We start from the raw sequence: 25,858 nt of genomic DNA, 5'->3' as shown, positions 1-25,858 counted from the left end.
GTGAGCTGTGGGAGGGGTACAGTTTTCCCATTAGTGACATGAAAATGTCATTTTAATATCTATATTTCCTTTATCATACTGCTAGGCCAACTGAGAGTCCAGCTCTTTAAATGTAGTAGTGCTACAATTGTACCCTGCAAGATGCCTCCAGCCACCCAGCTGGCTCACAGGGACAGAGCTGGGAGCAGTGCAGTCCCTGGGAGGAGTCCTGGCTTTTGGAATACATCTGCAAGCTCTGGCTCAGTTAACCTTGCAGACTTTTCTGGAAGAGTGAATTGAGAAATATAGATTTGTTTATTTTTGATCTGGAATTAGTTAAAGATGTAATTCATATCTCAGGGTCTTGGAGGAAAATTGTGGAATAATGGAAAGCTTTCATTTTGAAGGGGCCTTTTCACTTTTTTTTTTTTTTTTTTTTTTTTTTTTTGTGTGTGTATGTGTGTAAAATACATGTGCACATTATTTTTCACATATATGTGAGATTTCCAAATAGTCACTTCAGAATGCTTTTTGTATATACAAGTTAGTGGTTAGGTATTCATATTTTCAAAATTCTGATTTCCAAAAGGTTTCATGTTTAATTAGTATGAAATGAAATAAAATAAAACAAAATAACATTGTGCTTTTGCTTAAATCACTTATCTGTGGGAAGTTAAAAAAATTCCTACCATACAAAGACTTTTTTTAGACATAACTTATTGGAAAACAGGAACTGTCGTTGTAGCACATGAATAGGGCAGATGGAGATAGCCCCTCGAGGCTATGGGACTTGAGTTAATAAACCTTGAAAAGTTACCATAATTTTCATTTTGTATTTTCCTTATGAACCCAAGTAATATAGTTCATTCTTTTTGAATATTACCACTGGACTCCTAGGCAATAAGTTTGATTTTCTTAAATGCTACATCTAACCAGATCCAGACCAAAGCTAAAATACTGATCCCGTTAAAGTTAATAGCAAAATTCCATTGGCTTCAGCAGGGCCAGGGGCTTGTTCTGAGGTTGCAGATTTTAGTATATTACAGTATTTTGGTAACATAAGTCAAATGAAACAGCTTAGTGCTCAAAAGGTTGGCCAATTCTTTTTCTGCTAGCCCTTCTCTTTGTCAGTTGGATGTATCTGCTAATATTTCATTGATGTAAATGACTTGCTAGGAATTTTCTCAGTGTATTCAGTACATCACCTGTACATCATGCCTGCCACACACAGAATATTAGCTTTTTGCAATTAAATACCTGAGGAAAGTAGAGTTTACAAAAATGATTAGTTAAATTTTTCATGGAATATGAGTAGGAGCTCATGATAACTCTAAGTCAGGGTTATGGATCCTTTTTATCTCACATAAGATAATCTGAGGTGATGCAAACCACCTCTTCGGTGCAACACAGTTTTTGTCTTGTGAAGAAAGTTGGCAGATTAAAATATTTCAGAGGTGGTAATTTTATATGAAATAATGATAGAGAGCTGGAAATAAAGTTGTCCAATGTGGGGATGGTAAGCCTGAGCTAAAGCAGGCTCTAAAGCATTAGAGCCAAGGAACAAAAGTCAATTATTTATGTAGAAAATTCAGGGAATACTACAGCCTTTCCGCAGCCATCCCACTCTTTAAGTAGCAGCCATGGTATTGTACTGCTGCATTCTAAAATCCCAGCTCACTACCAAATAAAAGCGAGAAAACAGATCTTGCCTTAATAAAAACACATGTAAAATTCCTGGAAATGTTTCCTGTTACAGGCTGCCTGGTTAGAAGAGGCTGCCTGCACATTGGTACAAAGTCAGCAATTGTTTGCACTGATGTTGTTCATATTCCTTTTTGCCAGAAAGATGAAGATCAGACCAGAAGGTTATCAGTCTCCTTTGCAGCCATGTTAGGATCAGAAGGAATAAAAAAACTTAATTGTCTTGATTGCATTTCTGATTGTTTTGATTGGGCTTATGCCCATAAGATAAAAAGCCACAGAATAAGGGTTTTTTCTGCCACAGTAAAAGCCAGAGAAGAGTTTTTGTGCTTTTGGGGTTGACACAGAGTAGTCCAAAAGATGCCTTGCAAGCCAGATCCAGTCCACAGCATGATTCTGCCTGGATTACCAATTTTTTGAAGTGACCCTGTGTAGGGACTGTAGCTCAGCAGGAACAGCTGTCACCGGCTCCTCCTGATGGTCAGGATGCGCCTACTGCACCCTTCACTCCCCAGCTCTTTGCTCCTCAAGCTGCCACTGTGTCCATGTTGAAGGTGAGGGCTCCTGTCCCATGATTGGAGCCTGGCCCAAGGAAGTGACCCAAAACTGGCATCTGGCCTAGAGCAATTAAATAGTTGGACCAAATGGGTTGATACATTATTCCAAGATGAGCATTTGCTTTTTTCCACAAGGGAGTCTTCCATTATATCTCCTTTTTGTCTCCGTCTTTATTTGGGATATGACATCTCAGGGGAGTTAGAGGTTGCAGTTTTTTTTAACAGACTGGAGGCATTAAAATATATGATATTTTCATTTGGTCTGCTACGAACTGTGCTTGCTTACATCTGCAGTGTGATTGCAGGCATGTAACACGGGTCTTCAGTAGACGTGTTTCAGAGGAGTGAAACAGGTTTTAACACAACACATGCAAGACGGAGGAAAACAAGGGGAAACATTTGGATAATATGCCTTGAGAGATTGCCTTCTTAATGGGCATGAAATAAAGAAGCAGGAAGTGTTCTGGGATGTGGAGAGACACATTTTCAGGCTAGTACAGGATACAAGTTGGGAGTATTATTGACCAATATTGTAATGTTCCTTTCCCAGCAAGAAGGGCCCTAGTTCAACATCCCTGTGATGAATTTCCAGCTTATTTGAACAGTTTGCTTATTTATTTTGGACAGAGAACATACTGCAGTCATCTGGGCTAGACTACTGTAATGTGCTCCTAATTGTTTCCCTTGAAATTGATCCGGAGCCTCTTTGGGGTGGAAAGCCGATATATTAAAAAATACAGCCCCATCCATGTAGCTGTTCGAATTTTAATCCCCCAGTTCTTGGGCAGCAGCCCTGCACTCTGTGTCCCTGACTGGCAGTCACTCTCAGTTGGACACAGTCGACTTTCTCTCCCTGGGCTGAGTCAGGCTCGGGCCGAAGGCAAAGCTTTCTTGTCCTCAGTTGTGGAACTCCCTGCCAGAGCCCCTTGCTGGCTGCCTTTAAGGCAAGCTGCAAGCCCTGTTTATTTCAGTTGGCCTATCCATGACTGTTTTATGGGCTCCCTACCTTTGTTTTTGCATCTGCTACCCTTTTGTTTTTCTCTTTCCTCTAACTAGTCAGGAATTGAATCTTTTGGGGCTGGCAGGTCCCTTTTGAATTCTGTGTGTATAGCATATTGTAACACGCTATTAGATTTTGCTTTCTACTTTTACTGTTTTACATTTGGCTCTTTATGCTACTTGGCTCTGCAATTGGTGCTTTAGAAAAGATCAAATAAATATATAATGGTGTCAAGTATTTATTTTGTCTGCGAGGGTTAAACCCAGTATCCAAATATAGAAGAGTGTGTTTATGGGGAAACTTAGCACTGAGAGAATTAGAAAGAAAGCTCCAATTAGAAAGAAAGCTGAATCCATGCCGTTTGCAATGCCATGTTTTCTTTAAGAGAAAACTTCCACTGTAATTAGCCAGAAAGTGCAGCCTACTGGCCAATGCCATTACCTAACACAGAGCCCACTATTCAGTCTTAGAAATAGATCTTGCTTTTATATGCTCCTCTGGAGACCGACGACACTGTGAAGCCCAGTATCAGCAAAACAGAAGTCTAAACACAAGCAGAGTCAGGAAATCTTGTACAATAGATGATAAATTGTGATTTGGTTCGCTGGCCACTTCAGGAGGAAGCGTGTGAATGTAATCGTGGAATACAATGGTCTGTGCTTCAGATCCTAGACATAAAGTGTCTGTTTTCCATCCCACATCAAATGATTTAACTGTTACGTACCTACCTGAACTTGTGGAGATGGTGTTGTTATTTGTGTTATACTGGCTGCCAAGGGATCAACAAAAGTTCAGGTCTTTGTTCTAGAAACTGCATAAGAATCAGCAAAAAGATGTGCTTTACCTCACATTGAGATAAATCTGATAATACTAGTCAGGGGAATGAAAAAAATAGGAGGAAGAGGAAGTAGCAGCCAAGTGCTGTACAAAAAGCAAGGGTCTTAAGTTCAAATATTGTCATCTGAAAGTGGTTTATGGGCACTAGAGCAGGGGAGTGAACCCAGGGGTAAGGTCATGCCACTCTGCTGAGCATTTGGAATCCAGGAAGCTACATATTAGCCATCTAGGGAAGTTCCAGTTGTGAAATACTATCAAAACCCAAGACACTTAGAGCAGTTTGGTCCAGCAAAACAGTAAAATTATTAATCACTTGACTAATCCATGTTAATCAGTACAGCCTGGTAGCAGAATTATTAATCAGCTTGATGAACTGAGCAATCTTGCACAGAAAGAAGCCTACTTGGAATTTTAAAAGTGATAGAAGATACAGTACAAAACAAAGGGACTGGAAAAGATGCAAAATTGCCTCAAAACCAGCACTATCTTTCACTTCACTGTTTCTATTTGATCCATCTCCAACAAGACCAAAAAATTGCATGCAGGCTGGTATTCGGAAAGCAAAGTATTCATTCTCTGTGTGTGAGAAAAATGAATCTTCTCACACACAAACACACAGAGAAAAATAGAGCTACAGATAAAGGTGGATGTGAGAGGTGAAAGCAGAGTGAGCATTCATAATTTTAATTGTGAGGAGGACTGCTGTTAGGCTTTTAAAAGTAAAACATGTACATGAGTACAGAAACAACATATAACATCCCATCCGGAAATTTAAATGCAACCAAAACAAGTAAGATACATTGAAAGATGGAGCAAGAATCTTTGAGGCCTCAAGGGATTCAAGGAAATAACCTGGTGTTTGTAGCACAGCCATCCCACTGAAGTGAGGAAAAATTAGGCAAAGTAGTGAACAAGTTCAACCACTGTATTTCAGTACTGGAAGTAATAAATAATAATTGTCAGTGGGAGCTGAGTGCTTCACTGACAAGAACAAGATGACAATAACTAACATGTCCCAGATAAAGAACAAAATCTATTTTTCATAGATGGCTAATTGAAAACTTGTGACCATCAACAATAATGCAGTACAAAGAAGGCTATTTCTTTTAGCTGTTAATGGTATTTCCTCAAAATGTACACTGTTTTTACATTTCCTTCAATGAGTGGTGCAGTGCTCTGCTGTCTTCAGGTACTTGTGCCCTTTGTAGCTCTTAAGGTAGGAAAATTTCAGAACCTGATGAAAAGGTAGCAGTGGTTCTGCCTAGGAAGGAAAACTACCTTCTAGAGAAGGCTGATGACACAGGCTATTGAGTCCTTACAGAGCACTGTTTGTCTTCTGGTTTTAGATGGCTTTAATTCCTCCAAATTGCTCCTTGAATAATAGGAAAAAGGCAATTTGAATTTCAGTGACAGATTGGACATAACAGGTTGCAACTATTAGGTCTAATTTTACCATACTGAGAAATAAAATTGCCTAAACATAAACATCGATCACTGATGCAGTAAATTAATTTGTACAGAAAAAAGTAGTTTAACTGCAGTGCACATTAAACATAGAAAATTTTCAAAATTACAGCTCTCTGAATTAATTTGTACACTTGTTCACTTGTTCACTTGTTAAAGGCAAGGCATAACTTCTTTTTCTTTTTTTCCTCCTCTCTGTGACTTCAAATTGTGAAAAGCAAGGACAGTTATTGATTGTCCAGAAAAGAGGGATAGAGCTCTGCAGCTGTGGCTGTAACTTAAGTTCTTGTGGTTTTCTGTTTCTGAACAGGTTAATAGAATTACTAAAGACCTCTCTGAAATACTGTTTCATTCTAGCAAGCAAATTCAGCATTTTAATAGGCTTGAATTATGTTTTGTTAAGAATTAGTGGTGTGAAGTAATTAAAAAATTTTACGATTTGATTCAGCAATGAGTTTACATTCAAGTGTATCCTCAGGCTTATTTAAACTGTTGAAATCTTCCAAAGTGTTTCATAAATAATATCATATGTATCTTCTTCCTTCTGCTGCCATCTCTTTTGACAAAATCTGTGCATACTACTGTTGCACATTTTAATATGGTATCTAGAGACCTAACATAGTTGCTGGCCAACTTTTCTTCATTCTTACAATTGCTATTTATAATATTCTTACTGTTGTATAAAATCAAAAAGAAAGTACCTTTCTTATTTTAAGCCACAGGTATGATGTGTCTCATCATATGCAATTGCAAGTGTGTATATAAGCTGTAAAAAGGTTGCCTAAGTCACAGTGGAACAGGATCTGCCAGGGTAGCTTATTTTGATGGTATCTGGTGTCTACTGTTTTCAAGGACAGTAGTTCGATTCAAACACAATTCTGATAAGTGGCAGGTTTTCATGTCTTTAATGCCCTGACAAGGGCATCACTCTCAAGAGAGGGAGGTGAAACCGTTTGGATGAGAGTTTCTTTCCCTCTCTTTTATGCTGACACACCAAGATAATGGACAATTAATAGAGAACCCTCTCTGCAGGGAAAGTCTAGGGTTATCACAAATATAAAAGTGCTTATGAAGTGTTTGGACACAAAAGGGAGTGAAAAAATAAACATAAAAAAGTAGAGAGGAGGACCTGCACAAGGCTTAATATTCAACTACGCATTTTTTCACCTGCAATTATGGTGAATGATTTTTCAGCAGCAGCTGCTGTAGCTTTTTAGACCTGGTTCACAGCTCTTGTGACTTCAGGCAAAGGACAAGAATCTTTCCATTTTATCTTTTTCAGTGGTAAGTGACAAAGCTGTCTTAGGCATTTCATTGAGATACCAGCTAGCTGCTCGTAGTTACCAACCATGTTGTGTGGTAAAGTTTACCCTAATAGGACAAGAAGTACAGTCTAAATAAACCTGCTTACTCACCTTATCTTCTAATCCAAGAACAGGCTTGTAGGTGCTCTTTAGGTCCACCTTTTAGTCCCATTGCTTGCGTTTGGGCAACATGTGGGACCACATCCCTTTTCTGGCCCCCAGCACGCACACTTCTCCTGGCTCTGGGGGAAGGCTGGTTTACAGATTGTGAGTTTGTGCAGCCCTCCATTTTTGCTTTGCTGCATGATCCCAACAAGATTCAGATGCTCCTGGAATTATCTGCCACCCATGAGGTCACCTGGAGAAGGTTGCTGGAGGTCAGCAAAGCACTGCTCACACTTACAAGTCAAGAGGCAGCCAGCCTTGGGGATTATTACAGTGGCTGTACCTGTGCACCAGATTTAGCAACTGATGATGTGATTATGTGCCTGTGTTGTCCAAGTAAACAGAGAAAAGCCATGCAATGTTTCCTGAAGTTAGACAAACCAAAGATTAGTCTAAACTGAGAGTGGAACAGGTTAACTGATCTTTTCTACCCTAAGCTCTCATTTGTCCCTAGCAGCACTGAGCTGTCAATACAGCATGCAGCTACTGATGGGTTCTCCTCAGCCTGAAGAGATCTGTCTGATAAGATAAGATGGCCTTAAAAAAGAGAGAGGGAGAAAGTACGTTAACTGCTTTGACTGCAAAATACCCCCTGGTAGCCAGAGATAAGACACCTTGAGCTGCTCAGAGGACCTTAGACAGGATGTAAATGAAGCCAATGAAAAAAAAAATTATTTAAATCTAGTCTCTATTCTGCTCTACTCTTATTTCCAGCCCTGACAGCAGAAGGCTTAATTTACTGTATTTCACACCAGGCTTCCATTCTGTACTGAGGAAGCTATAAAGTGTTGTTTTAGATATAGGCTTGAACAAAGTGAAGATATCTTTATTTCTGGAGAGGCTTCTATTTCAGACAGTTAACAATGAGTTTCAACAGGCTTTGGTAAATCAAAATTATACACAAGAGAAGGAAAATGCTGTCATTTGCAAAGAATCTCCCCCCCTCCTTTTATTTTATTTTTTTTTAATTAAATCACCCAAATAAACCTGTCATAACATGAAAGGACTGAATGAAGCCCATATATTTTAAATGCAACTCTTACCTTGTGAAATTCCACATAGAGGGACTGATGTTCTGCAAGATAGGAAGATAGAAGATGTGAAAGTTTACATGTGACAGCTTTGTAGTAGGATTTTGACTTCTGATCATTCTGAACTGGGAAATTCATTAGGCTGGCCTTACAGGCCAGGCTGCCTGTAAATTAGTGGAAAGACACACACACCTAGCAGCCTTTGCCTGTCCCATGACATAGACATACACGTGTTCCCATTCAAGTAATCTGGAGAAATGAGGGTCAGGGAGAAAGGTTTGTGTTGACTTGCAGGGCAATTTGACTACAGTGGAAAGATTTCTGAAACATGCTGCCCCCAGTGTGACAGTGCTGCAGTAACATGGATGGAAGCATTTGCCTGCCATTCTGAGCAATGATTTAGTTTAAAAAACAAGGTTACCTTTGCTTGGGGACATAACTTTTAACAGCTGTGCAGCACATCTGCACTAACAGCCTGGTCTAAAAAAAGGGAACCTAAAATGTGATTTCAATGGACTATGAGAAGTTAAGTAGAAATGGTTTTCCAAAACTTCAAAACTTGCCTCTCTTATTTCACTCCAATTTGGTAGGTACTTTTTTTTTTTTTTTTTTTCTGGAAAGTTTCAAGGTATTGGTGGTTTGGCAGCCTGTGCAAACCACCCTAGTGTGAACATCTGAGTACCAATTGCCTTTGATCAGCCTGCTGCCTGGAGAGGAGAGTCCACTGAGCCCAGGACACAGTGAGCACTTTCAGCAGAAAGTGCTGTATTCCTGCCTTCCCTATATAGAGGCCAGGTGGGTTGAATACTGAATAACACGAGGCCTTGATTCAGTTCCCTCAGCATCCTGAGAGGATTCAAAGCCACATTTTCTGCTTCTGAGCAGAGGGTCTTTGGTTGTGCAGAGGTCTCTTCCTGTGGCAGCTGGGATTGCTGGAGGAAAGAGTGCCTTATTCACGGGGCTGGTAGGAGCACATTTGAGAAGGAACTTTTAACCTACTTAGAAGGACACTCATTTAGTCCAGGGTTTCTTGCAATCTGGAACTTTCTGATTAGATTTATTTTTATTTTATCCAGTGCCTCTTTAATGTATAAAGAGCCCAGTACTCCCCTCTCCCAGCTGAGTGCCCAAGCTGCGAGGTTGCAGACCTTTTCCTGGTCCCCCCTCCAAGGCCCCATGAATCCTGTTTTTTTTGCTTCTTAGACTCCCAGAGACACCTAAGTCCCTTTGCAGATCTAGGTCAAGGAGTTTTCACCTGTGTAAATAAGACCGCCACCACATCCCTGTCATTCTAAGAAATAAGCAGTGCTGTGTTTATTTACTGTATTTAATTCTAGCACACTGTAAAATAACAGTGATACATTTTTGAAAGCTTTAACTGCCTGCATTGCTCTCACTTGATCTTAATTTCCTTTTATTTTCTATTTCCTATAAAAGATTTTCTGATAACTTTGCTTGGGTTTCTTTCAGATGCAACTATTTACTCCCTTCTTTTGGTTTTCCACACATTGCCTTCCTTCTTTTCTTTGCCCTAGTTTAGCCCCCTCCAAATTGTGTCTAGATGCTGGTGTTCGGATCTAGAGACAATGGAGCAGTGCATTGGGGTGACTGAACTGTAGGCACAGGTGGGAGGAAAAGGCATCCATGGTAAAAAAAAGGGGGAAAGGCAGCTGAGTGTGAGGTACACACTTAGCAATCCCTGCAGACCTTCAAGATTAAGATCTAGATTAACTGAAAGAAGGGTGATATTCAAATAAGGACCCAAGGTGGTGCTTGACATCTCATGAATTTCTGCCTGCAAACCCTGCCCAAGGGTCTTTTGTCTGACCCTCCAGCTCAGACAACCTCCTACTGATATCCTCCTGTTCTCCCCATGGGGTCTTGGGGCTGTGTGGGAATGGGGACTTGGAAGGCATCTGTGAAGCAAGGTTTCCTTCAGCTCTTGGGGTCTGAGCCTCTGGACTGTTTGATTTTGAGAAAGGAAGAGAAAGAACAATGCTTCTCTGAGTTCAAACATACTCCTCAATGTTGTGACCTGTGAAAGAAAGAAGCAGTCAACTCATTTTAATACCTGTATGCCACGGGAAGGTTACCTTTGTGACCGGGCCTGTGTCATAAGGGCTTCTGTCTCTGAGGCTTCTGTACACTTTGGCAGATTTCATAAAGGAGCTGCAGTGCAGGGGAAAATTGTAGGGAGAGAGTTTCTGGTCCTGTTCGTGGCGTTGCCTGGGGAGAGCAAGACGCAGTGAAAGCAGAATGCAGAGGAAAGTATTGGAGTCCAGTAAGGAACTTGAACTGCTATCCCCTAGTCATTTGCTGTTCTTAATAAGCAGTGCAAATACTGTTATCAGCACAATAAATTATAATGATTATTTTCCAGCAGACCTGATTGACTGAATCACTACTTTTAGTACTGAGGTTGTTAATATACAGGTTCTTAGGAGATCATTGTTATGTGCAAGTTTGCTGGAGTATTTGAATGTGTTGGGTTTTTTTCTCCCCCATTATCTTGATTCTAAATGTAATTATTCTCAGGGTGATTTTTTTCTGACCTTAGCTTCAGATGGAACAAGCCTGGTGGTCTCTGACTCATACTGCACAAACAAACAAAAACAACTACTAAAAGAAACAGCAACTTAACAGTGGAAGAAATCCACTACGACTGTGTTTGTCACATTTAAACAGTGGACAAATGAGCTAATTTGAATCACTTACTGCTCGTACAGTCACAACGAAACAACCCCTGTAAATTAATTGTGTGACATGTGATTCCCAATTATGTAAAACAGTGTAATAAGCTTTGAGGTTGGTGACTGTTGTTCGTTCCATGTACAGGACCGTGGAAAAGTACTTATTCTTTGGTTTTGCTTGGAGAGGCACAAAATACTGGCTTCCTCAAACAAGCAGAGGTAGCTTCTGTTTTCTTCTAGTTGCAAATTGGGTTGTGTGTATGATTAGAAAGGTGGAGCAGAGTGTGAACTGCTTACATTTTCTTTAATTTGGCTGTAGAAGATGGAATTCATTGGGTTCTGTCTGTTCAAATGAACTTTAAGCCACAATCAAGAAAAACATTTATGCTCCTCTCTATATGTGTAATAGTAATATGTCTTGTGAAGGAGCCATAATGGAAGTACAGGCTTAGGTTACCTAAGGAGAGCAATACAGGAATGTTAACTACTTATGTAGGCATTAAAGGCATTTTATAAAAGCAAGCAGGTTTTTTCTGTGAGGTATTAAGGTGCCTTATTTCTTGTTGCTAGGAGTTGCCTTTCTTCTGGTTATGAAAATTAAAATGGGGAAATCTACCTACAAGCTGTCTCATTTCTGTTGGTCAGGATCCTCTGCATGTTTCTCCCTCAGTAATCTAACTGTTAATGCCTTTAATTGGTGCTCCCAAAGCAGTTTTGAAATATTGATAGATTTTAAAGACATCTGTAAATTATAAATAATTTTTAAAGTTCACATTTCTCTTTTGAATGCCCATTACAAAGTATTAGTTTTCAAGCCATTTAATAAGTTATGAGACAAATGAGTGAGTTTAATGTAGGGTCACTGATGTGAAAAAAAAAAAAAAAAAAAAAAAAGTGATGGTTATATTAAAGTTGCAGCTTTTCCAAAACTGTGTACATTCATATTGAAAGAAAACAGAGAATATTATGTAATAATGTATATTTTATTTTAAGTTACTTTTAAAGGTTACTACTATCTGCTAAAAACTTCAAAACTATAGTTTGCTTCAGTGACACATATGTTAGGCCATCACTGAAGTCATGTTAATGCTTAAACACTATCCTTTGATCTTCTTGTTATTTAGATATAGTCAGCACACGGCACAATATTGTTTTATTTCAGCAATGTCTAACCTCTTTATTTACTATTTGTTCACACCTGCATATTCCCTTAAGATTCCTTATCTCATTTTCAAGGTAGCCCTGCAGACAATTAGTGGTGGTAATAATATAAAATGTGTCTAGCAGTAAAACCTAAAACGGCCATTACAAGTAAACTATATGATATATAATAACCACTCCACTCAATTACCTGCACAAAAATGCAGTGATTTAAAACTGTGAAGCTCCATCATACATTCAGTTAACTGACCTACCTTCCTGCTATTTAATCCTTCCTTTCTTACAATGTAAATTCTGTCTTGTGGCATGTCATCCTCTAAATTAGCAGGATTAGCAGGGCTGTACCTTTGTATGCATTGTCTGTCCCCTTCAATGTGTGTGTATGAGCACATATATGTGTATGCAGTGGCATATGACCAGGTCTTTGGCTGGTGGTGGGGCAACATATAGTAACTACACAAGAATTTGATGTGTATATATGCATTTATAATCCATATAGCTGTGTTGGTATGGAGTAGTGGTGTTTATGTCCTCCTGCCTGGCATGCTTGATTTGTCACTTTTAATATCTGTTCCCCTCCAATGTCACTGTTGTTACAAGTTTTGTACCTATTAAAGACCCCTTGCTGTTTGGTACTTCAGATGGGGTCCTGGGGGATATTTGTGTGACCAGTCTGTCATTACCACTGAGGGAGCAAAGCAGTGAGAACCTAAGAGCAGGAGCTGGGAGTGTCAGTCCAGCTAAACTGCTGGGTTTTCTCTTTGGTCAGGTCCAGCAGCTTAAGCATTTTGCCAGCTCTGTGATTCAGGGGGAGAGAGGACTTTTCTTGCAGAGATGCCTCAGACTTGGGAGGTGCAAGTTCTGTTTCCTCCTTTGCACAGATTACATTTGTAACCTCAGGCAGGCTGCTCCAGCTTTCCAGTTTCTCTGTGCCCCGGTTACTTAAGCAGCAAAATGGGGAAAACAGAAAAGTGCTGCTTACAGGATATTGAAACTATTAATTTGTTTATATTTGTAAGTTCTGTTCTATCAAAGGATCCTTATGTATTATGGCACATAAAGGTTTGCTGACATTTGCTTTAGGAACATGGCCATTTGTCTAGAGGCAGTGAAAACATGTTTAAATCATACAGAAAAATAAGGTATGATAAAGCAAGTGCCCTGAAGCATATTCCAGCCAAAGCATGCATATGCCATAAACCTTCCTGGTGACTGAGTAACGTTTTTCTGAAGAAGCACTGTTAATTCAGTCAGCAGCACGAGGGGTAAGATCACTTTTAAGACCTCACAACTACTGGGGTTGGCACATGAGTGGCTGGCTGCTAACTCCACAGAGGTGCTTTTGTGCTCTGATGCTTCCCCCTTCCTCCCTCCCTGTTCGTGGGATAACTCCTTCTGGTATTACTTCACTTCTCTGTTAGTGAGCACTTTCCCCCATAAATATGACTGAACAGGTGTTACTCTGCTACTAACTGAGTTTCCAGCTGTCTTCCTCCAACACAGACCAGGCAAAATCTGTTGTTTCATCCTATTAGACAGACTAGAGAACCATCAAGCCTGAGATGGAGGCCTTCCTTGCAGGATACAGTAGTTTTGTTGCCAGAAGATGGTCAGGAAGGTCTGGCTGGCTAACAAAGACAGTCCTTCAGCTGCTGGGTGTAGTTCCAGTTTTGCATCCCCTTTGGCAGCAGCACAGAGACTGCTGCAGTGTGGCCAGCCAGCAAAATTAGGAAATAAGGACCTCTTTTATTTACTCAGGCTGCTGAATCATGGGCATTCCTGTCTGCTTGGAGAAAAGTCAGGCAGCTCTACTTTCCACTGGAAGTCTCAGGAGTGCTTGGTACTTTCATCTCAGAGTGTTCACACACTTGTTTTAATGTGCTTTATGGAAATGGTGAAACTCAGCAAGTACAGTTGGTGTAGAAAAACATCTGCACTAACTATTCACACACATTTGCATCTTTAAATAGACTTTTAGGCCCTGCAGCCGATTTCCAGCAAAGTTTTTTGGTTGTGAGTGCTAGAGCTTTCTTAGAGTCAGCGAGTGTGAAGTGACTGGTTCCAAAAATTAAAAATTTACATGGACATGTTAAGTGCATCACATTGAAACTCAGAATACTTGCCATAACACAAAAAAGGCATTTGCAGTAAGTAGCACTTAGTGAATCTGAAGGAGAAAAAAAAAAAAAAAAAGAAAAAAAAAGTCGATACTGAAAATATATTTTAAAACTCCATAAACACTCTGTAGAATACCTGGAGCCCTATTCTGCCCCCAGGTAGATGTGTACCTCTTCTGGGGACTTGTATGTGCGCATCTGAATTTGGTTCAGAGTATTTTAAACCAGCTTGTTAGAATATTAAAAATCAGTATTTGCGATGTTGACATAGCTGGGTGGGTAGGTGCCTGCAGATTTATATACACTTGGCTGTATGCAGGGTAGAAACAGTATTTTCTATGAGAAAGATCAGCTAAAAGGGTTCTGAAGTCTTTTACCCTGACAATGGGTTAACCTTTGGTCCTAATAGAAAGCTGGCTCTGTGTGAAGTGCCTCTGGGAAAGCAGTTCCCAACGGAGTGTATGAACTTCCAGTGTAGTTCATAATCCAAACCTGATGTGGGGACCTTCCATGTAGCTTCTCTGCCATGGCTTTGAGTGGCCAGATCCAATTCCCCAATGCCTGTGCACACAGAGCAGCCTCAGCACGTGGTTCCAAGATGTGGATCACTGAAATTTTGAAGAAGTTCTCGATGGTTACGTGTCAAATTTATGGGTCAGCATATTAGTAGGGAAGGGTAGAGAGATGGCAGGACAGGCCGTGCCATCACTCACGTCCTGCTGTAGTTACCCCCAAGTCCATTCATAGACAGCCCCTTAGCTCACTTGGGTGCCTGAGTCCATCACCCACAAAGCGTTCCCACTGTTCAATTGGGGTCTGCACAGCAAAAGTCACTGCTGCTAAACGCTTCCCTCGTCTCAGAAGCAAGGTTTCAAAAGCCCTTCTGCAGGTCACCGACAGACACAGACCTGGCTTTGGGAGCCCTTTGTGTGAGCACAGCACAGGGCCCCTCCTTCCGGACCTCCACGGCCGCCCATGCCCCTTCCGTGCCGGTTTCTCCCCTGCCCCGCTGTGCCTGGGGGAAGCCAGGGAAACGTGTTGGCCTCATTGTTAGGCTCGTACTCAGGAAAATCCTGTTGTCCTCTGCCGTGGGTGTGTGGAATTCCCCCTGCCTCGCTGGTTCTTCTGTAGCTCTGAGCAATTGAGAGATTTTCGGATTTCAAGTTAAAAGAGCGCAAGTTGGACCTTGGCGTGTTTTGCTCAGAATTATTAGGGGCTCAGATTAGAAAAAACCAACAGCAAAGTGACACACAGAAACATTTATATTTACCTTCTGTAAATTAGGAACAGGCTGTGTGCTGTAGTTACTCTGTTCCTCCTCCTTCTTCCTTACCTCATACAAAAGTAAAAGTAGAGACCCCCAGAGCAAACAAGGAGAACTGGATAGGGGAAAGGGGCTGCTGTTGCTTATACCATGGTCACTCCCTGTGCTTGATCCCAGCCCAGCTGCCAGCCCACTGAGATCCATCAGCCTGCAGGAATAGTTGTGCATAGGTAGGCAGTGGCCACAAGAAAGAAGTGATTTACTACTGTGTCAGTGATGGTACACTATTTATAATGCTTACTATATATTCCTGTAAACATTTACACAATAATATATCATTTCTGTGTAGGATATACATTTTAATACTAAATTTGGTTACAAAATATGTTGCCTAGGCAGTCACAGACTATTTTTCTTCAGTGGGTTGCTTGACATAAATTCCTGTTTATCTGCTGGCAGTGGTCATATGTCAGAAATATATTTGATTTTTAAAGAACAAAAGGTTTTAGCACTTAAAAGGCCTGGTTGAAAATGTTAACTTAAAATAAAATTTAAAAATGTAGCAAAAGTAAACATCTTTTTCTGTGAATAATTGTTGCACTGTTTTGATCATTTCCAGTTGTTCTGTAAAACCTACCAATTTGAAAGGGCAGTATACAGGTTTACATCAAAAGTCTCCTGTGGATATTGCAGTCATTAATGTACTAACTTAAAAACTCACCTGGCTGGTATTATTTAGTATGTATGACAATGAGTAACTTTGTTTCAGCACATTGGGAATCATTTTAGGAGATGATATTACTTTTGCTAGAAGAGAGGATTTTTGTTTTTCAAGTTTTATCCTAAAAAAACCCCCACCTTTGTCTCCAGTTCAAAAACATGGTATCTGGGCTACGGTTTGGTTTTGTTCTTTAAATATATCCCATTAGTTCAGACTCATACATAGGTAAATACAGATATCTATTTATGTGTGTGTAATTTCCGAAACCCTTCTCTTCAAGATGTAAACAAGAGGATAAAAACCCCTGCAGTTTCCAACTTATCCTGAAAAGCATTGTGTCAATGGGCAGGCATCCAGCAATGGTGTTTGGTTGTTTTCTCAGAGTTAGATGGTTGCCATCTGGCATTGATAGTGAGATGGCGTTGTCATCAGTTTCTAGATGCAGGAAAGGAATGAATCCTCATCTGTTTCCCGTGGATAAGCAAGAGGTTGATAATCTAGTAAAATCTTGTTACCTTAAAGAAAGCAGGCTTGGAATTTGTTTACATAATATAGGCCAGCTCTAACTTTTATGCTGATATAGTAAATTTCTTGAGAGAAGGCTGAAGATGTTAAGAAACTTACTGCTTTGCTAGAATACCTTAAGAAAGATATTTTCAACAGAATCCTCCTGTCTTTTCCTGTACTATTACTGTAATCAATTTTGCTTTTAAAAGGAAAAAAAACCCCAAGCATTGCCCCTGGTAAGGAATAAAAGGATTATTTGATGTAGAGTGGTCTTTCAGGCATTCTTTTAAAGTTTTAAAAGAAGGTTTAGATTAAGATAAGTGTGATCGCTGTGGTGTTGTAGCCTTCATCTAAAACAAAAGGTGCAAAAATTGTAGAACACATCTGTTGAAAAAAATAGTTACAGCTTGCTCTATGTATAGGTGAGGTAATACCATGGGTAACTAGAGTAGTTTATTATCTGGCTAGCATTCCTGTTTTGTCTTTTCCTTGTTACTCGTAAATCTTTCAGCTTTTACCATCATTGTTTATCATTTTTCCTGTTTCCAGTATTTTACAAGTTGCTTTGTCTGTGAGCACCTCACAGTACAGATCCCTCTGGCCTGAGGAAGTTCAGCTGACTGAGGCCTTGGCTAAAAGGAAGAAATGGTGGGCAACCTCTTGAACTTAAAAAGGAAAAAAAAATGTTGTTCACATCTGACCGTTTTGAAACTTTCTCATCCTGCTCTATCCTGGCTATTGGTTTGTTAGTTTGTTTTGAGCATTCAGTGATCCAGCTGCCAGCTTTCAGTAACTGAATTGTATCATTATTGGAGAAATCTGGTTGCACTTTATTAGAGAAAACATCACTGTTTATGCTGTTGTCCTGTTCCTCCCCTGTAATTTTTCCTGTTATTGTTTAGAATAACACCCAAGTCTCTCTCAGTAATAGCCTCTAAAAGATTTCTGTGTCCAGAATCAACTTTAAGGAGAAAAAAAAAAAAACCAACTGTGGCAAAGCAGGGGGAATCTTTTTATCAAGTATTACGCATGCAGGTTGGCTGTATTAATTTTAAACCATTCCTGTAATATTTTCTTCTTTCCTTTGACTCTTCAGATTCCCACATAATATGCAAATCATTTTACAATGGATACCAAAGAAAAATTAAATATATTAAAATCTGCATTTTAATAAAGTTGTCAATGTATAATGCATATCCTGCAACTGAGAAAGAATGATAAAAAACCAATAAAAAGGTAATATAAGCATAGAACTGTTTAATAACTTTTAATGTTTTACAGACTGATAAAAATAAATGTGGTCTTGAAGCCGCTTGACACAGGTGTAAGAAGACTCCTAGTCTGAGTTTAATATCTTTCAGCAATTTAAGAGTAGCAGATCTTGTTCATACACATTTATTCTTTGAACTGTGGGGACTAAGCTTGTGGACATATTTTTTCTCATTTCAGATGGAGTGGATGTTGAGGATGACCCCACTTGCTCATGGCCAGCATCATCACCTTCTAGCAAGGACCAGACTTCCCCAAGCCATGGAGAAGGTTGCGATTTTGGTGAAGAGGAAGGAGGCCCAGGGTTGCCCTATCCATGCCAGTTTTGTGACAAATCTTTCAGCCGCCTCAGCTACTTAAAACACCACGAGCAAAGTCACAGTGACAAGCTCCCTTTCAAATGCACCTATTGCAGTCGTCTCTTCAAACACAAACGGAGCAGGGACCGCCACATAAAGCTCCATACAGGAGACAAGAAGTATCACTGCAGTGAGTGTGATGCAGCGTTTTCAAGGAGCGATCATCTTAAAATTCACTTAAAGACTCATACGTCCAACAAGCCATATAAGTGTGCCATTTGTAGGCGTGGATTCCTGTCATCTAGTTCCCTGCACGGTCACATGCAGGTTCACGAGAGGAACAAGGATGGCTCTCAGTCCGCTTCCCGGATGGAGGACTGGAAAATGAAGGACACTCAGAAATGCAGTCAGTGCGAAGAAGGCTTTGACTTTCCTGAAGATCTTCAGAAGCACATCGCAGAATGTCACCCTGAGTGTTCCCCTAATGAAGACCGATCTGCTCTTCAGTGTGTTTACTGCCACGAACTCTTTGTAGAGGAAACGTCTCTGGTGAATCACATGGAGCAGGCTCATAATGGTGAGAAGAAGAATTCATGCAGCATTTGCTCTGAGAACTTCCATACTGTGGAGGAGCTGTACAGCCACATGGACAGTCACCAGCAGCCAGAGTCGTGCAATCACAGCAACAGCCCATCTTTGGTAACTGTGGGCTACACCTCAGTCTCTAGCACTACTCCAGATTCAAATCTCTCTGTGGATAGTTCAACAATGGTGGAAACGGCTCCCCCTATACCAAAAGGTCGTGGAAGGAAGCGGGCAGCTCAGCAAGTGCCAGATATCACTGGTCCTTCAAGTAAACAGGCAAAAGTTACCTATAGCTGCGTTTATTGCAACAAACAATTATTTTCCAGCCTTGCAGTTTTGCAGATACACCTGAAAACTATGCATTTAGATAAACCCGAACAAGCTCATATCTGTCAGTATTGTTTGGAGGTATTGCCATCTCTCTACAATCTGAACGAACATCTTAAACAAGTCCATGAAGCTCCGGACCCAGCACTGATTGTTTCTACCATGCCTGCCATGGTGTACCAGTGCAACTTCTGCTCCGACGTGTTCAATGACCTCAACACCCTTCAGGAGCACATCCGATGTTCTCATGGGTTTGCCAACCCTGCTGCTAAGGACAGTAATGCATTCTTTTGTCCCCATTGCTACATGGGATTTCTTACAGATTCTTCTCTGGAAGAGCATATTAGACAAGTTCATTGTGATCTTAGCAGTTCCCGTTTTGGGTCCCCTGTGCTCGGAACCCCAAAAGACCCAGTGGTAGAAGTGTATTCTTGTTCTTACTGTACAAATTCTCCAATATTTAATAGCGTTCTTAAGCTGAACAAGCATATCAAGGAGAACCATAAGAACATTCCTTTGGCACTGAATTACATCCACAATGGAAAAAAATCCAGAGCCATGAGTCCCTTATCTCCCGTAACCATTGAGCAGACCTCTTTAAAGATGATGCAGGCGGTTGGAGGTGCTCCTCCTCGTCCTGCAGGTGAATATATTTGTAATCAATGTGGTGCTAAGTATACTTCCTTGGATGGTTTTCAGACTCACTTAAAAACACATCTTGACACTGTCCTGCCAAAACTGACCTGCCCGCAGTGCAACAAGGAATTTCCAAATCAGGAGTCTCTGCTGAAGCATGTTACCATTCATTTCATGATCACCTCAACCTACTACATTTGTGAAAGCTGTGACAAGCAGTTCACCTCGGTGGATGACCTGCAGAAACACCTGCTGGACATGCATACATTCGTGTTCTTCCGCTGCACCTTGTGCCAAGAGGTTTTTGACTCCAAAGTCTCCATTCAGCTACACTTGGCTGTGAAGCACAGCAATGAGAAGAAGGTATACAGATGTACATCTTGCAACTGGGATTTCCGTAATGAGACTGACCTGCAGCTTCATGTTAAACACAACCACCTGGAGAACCAAGGCAAAGTACACAAGTGCATCTTCTGTGGCGAGTCCTTTGGCACGGAGGTGGAGCTGCAATGTCACATCACTACACACAGCAAGAAGTACAACTGCAAGTTCTGCAGCAAAGCTTTCCATGCTATCATCTTGCTGGAGAAGCACTTAAGGGAAAAGCACTGTGTTTTTGAAACGAAAACTCCAAACTGTGGAACAAATGGGGCATCTGAGCAAGTTCAGAAGGAGGAAGTGGAACTCCAGACTTTGTTGACAAATAGCCAGGAGTCCCATAACAGCCACGATGGCAGTGAAGAAGATGTGGACACATCTGAGCCTATGTACGGCTGTGACATTTGTGGAGCTGCTTATACTATGGAGACTCTCCTGCAAAATCACCAGCTTCGAGACCACAACATTCGACCCGGAGAAAGTGCCATAGTAAAGAAAAAGGCAGAACTCATCAAAGGGAATTACAAGTGTAACGTGTGTTCTCGAACATTCTTCTCTGAAAATGGGCTCCGAGAACACATGCAGACACACTTGGGGCCAGTGAAACATTATATGTGCCCGATCTGTGGTGAGCGGTTTCCATCTCTTCTGACTCTTACTGAGCATAAGGTCACACATAGTAAGAGCCTGGACACTGGAAACTGCAGGATTTGCAAGATGCCCCTCCAGAGCGAGGAGGAATTTTTAGAGCATTGCCAAATGCACCCTGACTTGAGGAACTCTTTGACGGGGTTCCGTTGTGTGGTGTGCATGCAGACAGTGACCTCCACGCTGGAGCTGAAAATCCACGGCACGTTCCACATGCAGAAAACTGGAAACGGTTCTGCTGTGCAGTCCACGGGACGAGCACAGCATCTCCAGAAACTGTACAAGTGTGCTTCTTGCCTGAAGGAATTCCGCTCAAAACAGGATTTAGTGAAACTTGACATCAACGGTCTGCCATATGGTCTGTGTGCTAACTGTGTTAATCTCAGTAAAAGTGGTAGTCCAAGTATCAACATCCCTTCAAGCAGTAACAGACAAGGCATGGGCCCAAATGAGAACTTGAGTTCCATTGAGAACAAAGGCAAGGCAGGGGGACTGAAGACTCGATGTTCTAGTTGCAATGTTAAATTTGAATCAGAGAGTGAACTCCAAAACCATATTCAGTCAATCCACAGAGAGCTTGTTCCAGACAGCAACAGTACACAGCTGAAAACACCACAAGTATCTCCAATGCCCAGAATCAGCCCCTCCCAAACTGAAGAGGTAACCCTTTTTTCTTTGCTCTTGACACCTTCCATCCTTTTGGAAAAAATCGCCCTTTTTTCACACTGTCTTGCCACTTGTCATGAAATGCTTAGGCCGAACCATGTTACATTTCCATCCATAGCCACTAGCTAGTAATTATTTGCTTCTGATATGCCTTACATCTTGGACAGAATTGTGTGGAGTAGGACTAATTTCAGTCTCTCTAGGATATTGTCTTCTCTGTCACTGAGGAGACCTATCTTCATGCCAGCACAACTGAAATCTGGAATCTTACCCTAGCTCCCTTATGCACTGGAATCCCCTGCTAGGAGTTGTGCTTACGGCAGAGAGTATTGATGGCTGAGGAGCAGTATACAGTGAGCCAGAATGCTGGCATAAGGCATGGATTTTTAAAAATATTTGTGAGCATCAAATTGAGGTTTGTTTTTTTTTTAAAATTGTGTTGTAGACATTCATTTTCCCCTCTTTTAGCGTATTTTGATTAAGTAGATGTGCAACACTCGCCTAAGGTGAACTGGGAAATTAGTCCTTTGGATGCAATTCCTTGATGTGTTTTTCTTTCAGTTCCTGATAAGCAACATTTTAATGTCACTGAAACACCTAGTGCCTGGTGATTGAAATCCCATTCATGCACTGTAACTTAGAAAGCAAATATCATACTTTTGAAGCACCTCATCTGCTTCTTCAGTTACCAGTGACCAGATAGTAGGATCTGTATAAGGGGAGGTAGGGGGGTCATGTACTGATGGAAGAGAATCTGTTTTATCTTCAGAAATGTTATCAATAGAATGACTTGTAATTTATGCATTGTGTCTTGAATAATGACCCAACATAGTTCAGGAAGCTGAAAAGCACAACACAAACAAATTATAAGAAGTAATAGCTTTTGTTTAAAGGAAGGTTTTAGCCTGTGATGTTATGAACATGGTGCAACCCATTGCTGTGAATGTGTACAGATATCCTGTGGCTAGGGAGCTGCTTCTCTTCCATCACCTTCCTCACTCCCTGTTTGTGAGCCCATCTGTTGGGTAAAAAATCTCTCAGCATGTAATCCAACAGTGTTGTGCAAAATGCAGAGCAGGAGGGAGGCAGAGAGGGAGGAGGGGAGATACATAAAGGCATGTGGGCCAAGAGGTAAGTATTTGTGGAGCTACCAAGAGCAGAGCTGGAAATTAGCTGGGAAAAGGCAACAGAGGTAGAATAGGGTCTGGAGTGCCATGAGGAGGGTAAAGTACCCTTCAGGATGAGTCTGCTGGGGAAGGGCCCTAGGTTTTCATTATTTCTGCATCACCTGGCTGGTGGTGGAGGACACTTGGCAAATGGGATGTGGTGTCAAATTTATGGAAGGAGCAGGTTGTTAGACTAAGAACCATGGGTTTAGGGAAAGACTTTTCAAAGAAGAGGGAAAAGGAACTGCTCCCATTAGGTGTGCTTCATGCCACTGTTGGTCCTGTAGTGCTCCTGCTGAGTGGGAACTGTGGGATTACCAACTGCAGGGTTTTGATACATTCAGAATCATCCTGGTTTCTGTTTCTGTCATCTTTCCCTGAGTGACTACATCCTTCTTCCCTGTCATGTTGGAAGCCAATTCCTCCTGCCTCAAGGAAAATCAAAAGCATGCATCTTAAGACAGTTACCATGACGTTGCCAGCTTGTCTTTCTCTTGCTTTTAAATGGGCAAAAAGAGATTTGGGGGGCTTTATGGTGATATAAGGTCAGTTATCTTCAATGTCATCAGTGGATCTTCTTGGATCTATTTGAATCAGGTATAATCAAAGTTCTTATGTCTTCTGATTTACACATTGTTCTTCTTACTGCTTTCCAATTTTCTCTTAGAAATTTTTTTAAGATTAAAAGCCTTTTAAAATCAGCAATATTTGTGTATGGCTTTCGCATGCTTTCAAATCACCATTTGCACTCCACCCCCATTCAGAGCAAGTAAGCTGATTTTTCACAGTCTATGGTTCTAGTCTCCACATAAGTAACCTAGACTTTCAGATTCTTTTCTCATGGGAAGCAGAAAGCTATCAAGTTCCTGATAGAGCATTAGTACTTCTGGAAGCCATAACTTCATGTTGGTAAAATTTCTGAAGGATAATTTATTTTTCTAACAGATATTACATGTTTCAAATTATAGTGATGCAAGCATTATACCAATGAGAATCAAAATTGAAGGTGGTAATACAACACTATAGATTCGATGTCCATGCTGAGGGAAATGAAAACATAAGCATATAACACAAACAAATTAGATTTCTAAAATTTGTTATTAGTCAGTAGCATTCCTACTCTACTGGAAGGATATTTCTTGAATTGAATGGGATGTTAAAGGTGACTGCTTAAGCTATGCTATTTTGGGGAATTTTTCAACAAAAAAGTTATAATGTTAAGGAGTGAAGATTTCAGTTTCATTGTTGGGAGTCATGTGGTTTGAGATTTCAACCGTTGTGTAAATAACATTTTGTTCCAGAGGGAAGAAAAATATGGAGAGCAGTTGTCAGACCATTAATAGAGCTCAGTACTCTTTGTGACTCATTAATAGATTTCCATTGTAAAAGTACAATTATCTTAAAATATGTTTTTAAGATAAAAGATAATTTTAAAAAAAGTAACTTCTGGCTTCTTTGCCAAGTATTCTCATGGTTGAACTGGAAAACTTCCCTGTTTAGCCTGTACTCAGTTATGTGATAAGGTACAAGTACCTTAACATGGTATAACAATATCAGCTGAGGTATCACCTGCTGAGCTCACTGTGCTTGCTAAGTGAAAGATGTTGACTTGAATAATCTTCACAGAAAGTTACCTTTCAGTTGGGATGGGAAATGATGAGCACTGCTCATCATCAGGTAGAAAAACCCAAAAAACAGTTCAGAACTCATGAAGCCCATCATACTGCTCAATCTAGTGGCTATAAATTATCAAACAGATGTTAACAGGCATATTGTGGATAGCTAGCTATTGGAAGAGCTCTAAAACTGCTAAATCTGTAACTTACTTTTTGAGCTTAATGAGGTGCTGAATTCAGGTTGTTGTAAAAATCTCAAGTTATTGCAAGTATACTGTTAGGCTGGGCTAATAGTCTTGATGATAGTATTTTAAAGTGGAAAACAAGTTCTCATATGACAGTGAATTGGGAACTAGACATCAGTCCTTTTTCTGTCACTCTTTTGCTGTGTTGACTCAAATTAATTTGAACATCCCTGTTTCATTTTTCTTATTGAGAAAATAAGACTGGTATTTAATAAAACTTCCATGCTTAATTGTAATAAAATTTTTGTAAAGCCTTTGGAAGATGAAAATCAGGGTTCAAGAAAAACTGTGCAACCTTGCTTCTCTTGCTTCTTTTTAATGTGCTCTCTTGCACTTAGTGACAGAACTCCTCAGACCTCAGCAGCAGGTGTGCCATCAGTCCTTGAGCTCCATGGCTTCTATGCATGCAGAATCATACCAGCAGAACTGTACAGTAGTAGTTATATTGTTAATTTTTTATCTGACAGGGGAGGAGGGAAGGGACTCCCGGTTACACCAACAGTTTACTGGTAAAGCCTATTTTATGCCAGTGTATCCATATGTGCAACTGTGCTCAGTTTGGGGTCCTGTTGGTAAATTCCAGAGAAGGTTCTATAGTGAGCGTGGTTGCTTAAGTTATGTTTCACTTTGTTCCATGAATGTGAAGCTCATGTGAATACTGTATTACCTGTGGCAATGCAGACAGTCCATTAATAATATAAGAACACTCTGGGGTTTCTGGTCCTTAGAAGAGAAGGGGCAGTGCAAGTGCACTGCCAAATTACTGCAAGAACAAAGATGCTTATTTAGGTGTTACAGAAGAATTGCAGAAACTCACTATAGCAGAGAATGTAAAAAATGATGGACAAAAGTAGGAACTCTCACACCAGATGAAGAACAGAGTAAGTGTGAATGTGGGACTGCTCATCTGTCCTGTTGTGGTTGTGCTGAGCTATATGCCAGGATGGGCATGTGACAGCAGGGGACACTGGGCACATCACAGCACCATTCTGGAAGGAGCTGTGGAAATGCTGAGTGCTGGCTGACAAAGAGCTTGAGGAGAAGGGGTCACAAAATTCAGATGCTGCGGAGAGCCGATGGCTTCTTCAAACTCAAGTTATCCGTCCTTGGATGAATCCAGAAACCCTGGGAGAAAGAAAGGAGCTCAGGTAGGTGAACTGTTTTATCATTATACTTTTTTTTTTCATTTTTATCCATGGGCCATGAATCTACCTTTCGTCTCTTACTCTTCCTTCTCCCTTCTCAAAACACTGCCAGACTCACAAGGACAGAAAACAGGAACTGCCTTTTGAAGTAGCTGGTTTGTTTCAACAGCATGCACTGGCAGTCAGAGGCAGAAAGAGGAGAGAAAAGACTGTGAGCAACCCAGAAATGTTCCCAGATGCATGCTTTTGGCAGGGCAAGAAATAGCATTTTAGCAAGATAAATCACTGTGCTTTTAACTGTTAAAAAAAAGAAAATGCACTGAAATCAATAGTCGTGCATTTAATTGAAATACTTGAAGAAATTAAAATAATCCTCTTCA

General features: G+C 40.6%; 1 protein-coding gene across 10 annotated transcripts in view; it reads left to right on the top strand.

The window, feature by feature from the left end:
• The window catches only part of ZNF521 (zinc finger protein 521), a 232,500-nt gene that overhangs the window by 77,499 nt on the left and 129,143 nt on the right, over positions 1 to 25,858 (top strand). For 9 of the 10 annotated variants that reach the window (XM_071737376.1, XM_071737377.1, XM_071737380.1 and 6 more), the window contains one exon: positions 17,948 to 21,300. In XM_071737376.1, the coding sequence (XP_071593477.1) occupies positions 17,948 to 21,300 (3,353 nt within the window). Of the gene's footprint in view, positions 1 to 17,947; positions 25,482 to 25,858 lie in introns of all 10 variants that reach the window. The other variant, XR_011724515.1, reaches the window with a different exon arrangement.

This window comes from Heliangelus exortis, chromosome 2, assembly GCF_036169615.1.
Source record: "Heliangelus exortis chromosome 2, bHelExo1.hap1, whole genome shotgun sequence".
In the NCBI taxonomy this organism is placed as follows: Eukaryota; Metazoa; Chordata; class Aves; order Apodiformes; family Trochilidae; genus Heliangelus; species Heliangelus exortis.
Note: the sequence above shows the minus strand (reverse complement) of the source record. Positions and strands in the feature narration are given on the sequence as shown.